This window comes from Sesamum indicum, linkage group LG10, assembly GCF_000512975.1.
Source record: "Sesamum indicum cultivar Zhongzhi No. 13 linkage group LG10, S_indicum_v1.0, whole genome shotgun sequence".
NCBI lineage: Eukaryota > Viridiplantae > Streptophyta > Magnoliopsida > Lamiales > Pedaliaceae > Sesamum > Sesamum indicum.
This window is the reverse complement of record NC_026154.1, coordinates 13,660,247-13,664,916: the sequence shown is the minus strand read 5'-3', so window position 1 is coordinate 13,664,916 and position 4,670 is coordinate 13,660,247. Positions and strand designations below refer to the sequence as shown.

The window sequence follows — 4,670 nt, the reverse complement described above, 5'->3', positions numbered from 1 at the left end:
ATCAAAGGCAGAGGAGGGCTGAGAGCTACTTCTTTCATATATGGTTAGTACAACCTCAATTCCATGCTGATCCTGCAGGTTTTTGTCTTAAATTTATGTTGATTTGTTTTGAAATAAGGTTTGGTGGCATTGGAGAACATGGGATTTGTTGCCAACATGGTGAGCTTGGTGCTCTACTTCTCCTACAAGATGTACTTTGATCTGTCTAATGCAGCAAACACCCTCACAAACCTCATGGGATCAACTTTCTTGCTCACCGTCGTTGGCGGCTTCATCTCCGACACCTTCATCAACAGGTTCCAAACATGTGTCATCTTCGGGACATTTGAAGTACTGGTAAATCAAATCAATTCATCATCTGCATCCCTCCTTCAGCATCTTTTCGTAACTTTTAAATATATTTTGTCGTTGTTAATTTGTTTTTCAAGACCAGAACCAAGATATTTTTCCAAAGAATTTCTTTTTTTCTAATACATAAAATTCTAGCTCCAATTACCGTCATGAATCAGGTCAGACGGTAAAGTTCATAGGAGAGGTACTTACAAATTACTCGTCAGTACAATGTTCACGTAAGCCGAGGAATTAAGATATATATATATATATTTATATATATACAACATTTGATTCATTTTTTCCAAGTGAACCAACTTGTGCTGACAGGAAAACCTTTAGTCAAAACAACATGAGATGATTGAGGAAGAAGGCATGTAATATAATTTTCATTTTTTGTTTTTAAAAGAATTACTAGTAAAATATACAACTTTTTTTCTTACTCCTTTTAGTTTGGGGCGACTGTCTCTATCTGCCCATCTCTGGATGTTTGGTTAGCATGTGGGTGGAAAAGCGAAAGAAAAAGATATTATCCTTGATCTCAAATATACGCCTATATTAAAAAATTTTAATTTGAATCGAACTTGGTTAAATGAGACGAATTATATGACAAGCAAAATATATTTTTTGTGTAATTAGTGTACAGTTCAATAAAAGTAACTAATCATATGACAAATATAATAAACTTGCTATGCGATTGGAATGATTCGACTAAATATGAATTGGAATTTTTTTGCACCCCATATATGTATATGTATTTGTATGTATTCATCACAAATACTTCCTTACAGTTTTTCACCACCACCCCTTAATCATATTTCTCGACAAAAATACATGCATCATTACATCATAAATCAATCAAACAGTACGTGGAATGTTTTTTTCCCTGGACATGACTCCACAACTACTATGTTTCATTTGCATTATTATTCCCTCAGGCTCTTTCAATGATGACAATCCAAGCCCACAACGATAGCTTGCTGCCAAAGCCTTGCGGCAAGCCAAGTTGCATGGAGGGCGGCGTGGCCGTCTACTTCTACACGTCGCTGTGCTTGCTGGCGCTGGGCGTAGGCGGGGTGAAGGGCTCTCTTCCAGCACTCGGGGCGGACCAGTTTGATGCAAACGATCCGAAAGAGGCTAAGGGCCTCGCCAGCTATTTCAACTGGCTCTTGCTCAGCACGGTGATAGGCTCGTCGGTCGGCGTTACTGTCGTCGTTTGGGTGGCCACCAACAAGAACAACCATAACTGGTGGAAGGGCTTTCTTATCACGGCTGTTGGAGCTTCCCTCGGCTACGTGCTGCTCCTCCTTGGGAAGCCTTTCTACCGCCTCAAAGTCCCTAAAGACAGCCCTCTTATAAGAATTGCACAGGTAGATTTCATGTATACACAACTTCAACATGTTGTCTTAGATGAAGAGATGAATCTTTCATCAGTTCTGCAAGATCAATACACCATATTCATACAAGAACTTTGGCCAGTCATTAACTCAACTTCGTCTGTGTTTCTTATTTACGTACTTGCCGGCCAGGTTATAGCCGTGGCAGTAAGAAATCGTGGGCTGTCTCTTCCAGAGAGCCCGAGTGAGTTGTACGAGATCAACGAGAAAGATTCAGAGTCTACAGCTTCAAGAATTGCACATACTGAACAATTTAGGTAATGTTTCTTCTGATACTAACCTTCAAGGATCAAATGTAGTATATAATTGTTGAAGACAGTATGTATAGATCCTTCCTTTAGTCAAATTCGCAGTTTTTAGCACCTACTCTGCTTTACATAAACTCTGAGCTTCTCATGAAGTCTGAGAAATTTGATGCAAATAGAGTACAGAAATTCTTTACATCCTCTATGTGGCTAATTCATTTTAATGACATGTAGCTTAACTAATATTGGATTAGCACGTGTTAGAGTGTAGAGTTCAACCCAACATTATATTTTTATGGAGTAATTTCCATGAACGACAAGGAAAAGTTTGTAGCTGTACCAAATTTTATAGACGATTAGTTGTATATAGTTGATGGATGGTCATTTATTATATTCTATGATTGACTGTCACTAGAAAATTATAATATTTAACCACGATTAATTAACATGGTTTATAAGAAATAGCTATAGTAAATAGTTATTGACCACAGTCACGCAACAATTGTTGGCCGTGGTTTCTGCGATGGTTGTTAAAACATTTGCCATGCATCTTAGCCGTGGCAAATAACTTTTTCATAGTGGAAAAACTAGTTTTTTCATCGATTTTATTTAACCATAGTTAATAGTAGTCATTACTATGAATTTTAGCCATAGCCATTAATATTGTAGCCAATAGTAATTTTTTTTCTAGTGCATTATGTAAAATTTATGTTCTTGTGTTTGATCTTTCGTCTTATTTTCGGACACGCTTCATAGTATGTCTTACAATTTATCAACATTGTACACGATTACTAGGTGTCTGGACAAAGCCGCAATTCTTCCCCCAAACACAGAGCCATCCCCATGGAAAGTCTGCACAGTGACACAGGTGGAAGAAGTGAAAGTCCTGGCAAGAATGCTGCCCATCATAGCCAGCACCATCATAATGAACACATGCATGGCTCAGCTCCAGACCTTCTCAGTCCAACAAGGCTACCGAATGGATCCTCACCTCGGCTCGTTCCGTGTCCCCTCTGCATCGATCCCTGTCATCCCCTTACTCTTCATGATCATCCTAATCCCAATCTACGACCGTCTCTTCGTGCCCTTCATCCGCAAGTTCACCAAGCACCCATCGGGCGTCACACAGCTGCAGCGTGTGGGCGTCGGCCTAGTGCTCTCGGCCCTGTCCATGTCCATTGCAGCATTGGTTGAAGTCAAGAGAAGGAACCGATCTTTGAAGAATCCTTTAAGGCCTATTAGCCTCTTCTGGCTGGCTTTTCAGTATGGCATATTCGGGATTGCTGATATGTTCACTCTTGTGGGATTGCTTGAGTTTTTCTACAAGGAAGCCCCTGAGGGAATGAAGTCCCTGTCCACCTCTTTCACTTGGATTTCACTGTCATTCGGCTACTTCCTGAGCAGCGTTTTTGTCGATTGCATCAACTCCGTGACTAAACGGATTGCGCCCAGCCGACAAGGTTGGCTGCATGGGCAGGACTTGGACAGGAACAACTTAAATTTGTTCTATTGGTTCTTGGCAATCTTGAGTGGCCTTAACTTCTTCAACTATTTGTATTGGGCAACATGGTACAAGTACAAAAACAATGATGAGAACGTCGCCGTTAGGCCGGCCACCGGGCCGCAGGAGTCCGTCAGCGACGTTCCGTTTCTCAAGGTGGAGGAGGATATGAGTTGCAAGGCTGCAAATGGTGGCTGTGTGGTGGAGGAAAGTAATGGGAGAGAGTAAAGTAGATCAAGAATGAACAAAAGATATATATATAGTGGTGTTGGCCTCTTCTTCTTATTTTTTCCTTGATTTAACCAGGTTTTTTGTGTGTGGTTTTGATCATGTTATGTGAAATGATTCTTGAAAAATATGGTTTGATTTCATACTTAGATGTGGACAGTAAAAAGGGTTTTCAAGGAATGAAGGTAATTTGTTCTTACAAAATAGTAAATGTGGGTTTGGATTTTGATTGTACAAAGGTATTCCATTGCGCCATGATGGAATAAAACTTTTCGTTAGGGTTAAAAAGTAAAATATTATGATATATATTAATTAACCATGACTATATATACAGATCATTTTTATTTTGAGTTATTAGTTGGAATATTCCACTTAATTATCTTTATTTTTTTGTTTGTTTTATTTTTAATTAGCTTGGTATTAATAACTAAAGCCAGCTAATGTAGCTCATTATGGCTGGATTACAATTCTAAAATTATCTATACCACTTAAATTCTATCATGCCAAGTAAAGAAGATCATAGCGGAAAAAGTATGTTTTTAGTCTCCTAGAATGTAGGATTCAATATTTTTCCTTCCCTAGTTTACAGGTATTTAAGATGATACCAAAATTGAAAAAACTCGACACATTTATTCCTTTATTTTATGGTATTTATGGAACAAAATGTGTCAAACTTTCTCAATTGGGGATAATTTTAAAAATCCCGTAAAACACAAACTAAATATGCCTAGTTTTCTCAATCTTGGGACTATTTTAAAATTTTTTTAAGATAAATAACTAAAAATTTTGAATCTCTACCCCATTCAACTAAAAATATAGTTCCGCCAATATATACACGTCACTACATAAAACATCTTCATAAAAACTTGTAAATAATGTAAAATTTATATAAATAATTTGCATATATATCAAATAAAACATTTATTTAAAATAATAGAAAGAAAGTGAGATTATTCCTAGTATGGCTGT

The 4,670-nt window shown here is 37.8% G+C and overlaps 1 protein-coding gene across 1 annotated transcript; it reads left to right on the top strand.

Moving 5' to 3' along the window:
* Positions 1-3,903, top strand: LOC105172808 (protein NRT1/ PTR FAMILY 4.5; the record flags this gene model as incomplete). Its single annotated transcript, XM_011094385.2, is given in 5 exon segments — positions 1-43; positions 119-336; positions 1,269-1,700; positions 1,860-1,984; positions 2,768-3,903. Coding segments are annotated over 4 exon segments (1,689 nt in total). The 3' UTR covers positions 3,702-3,903.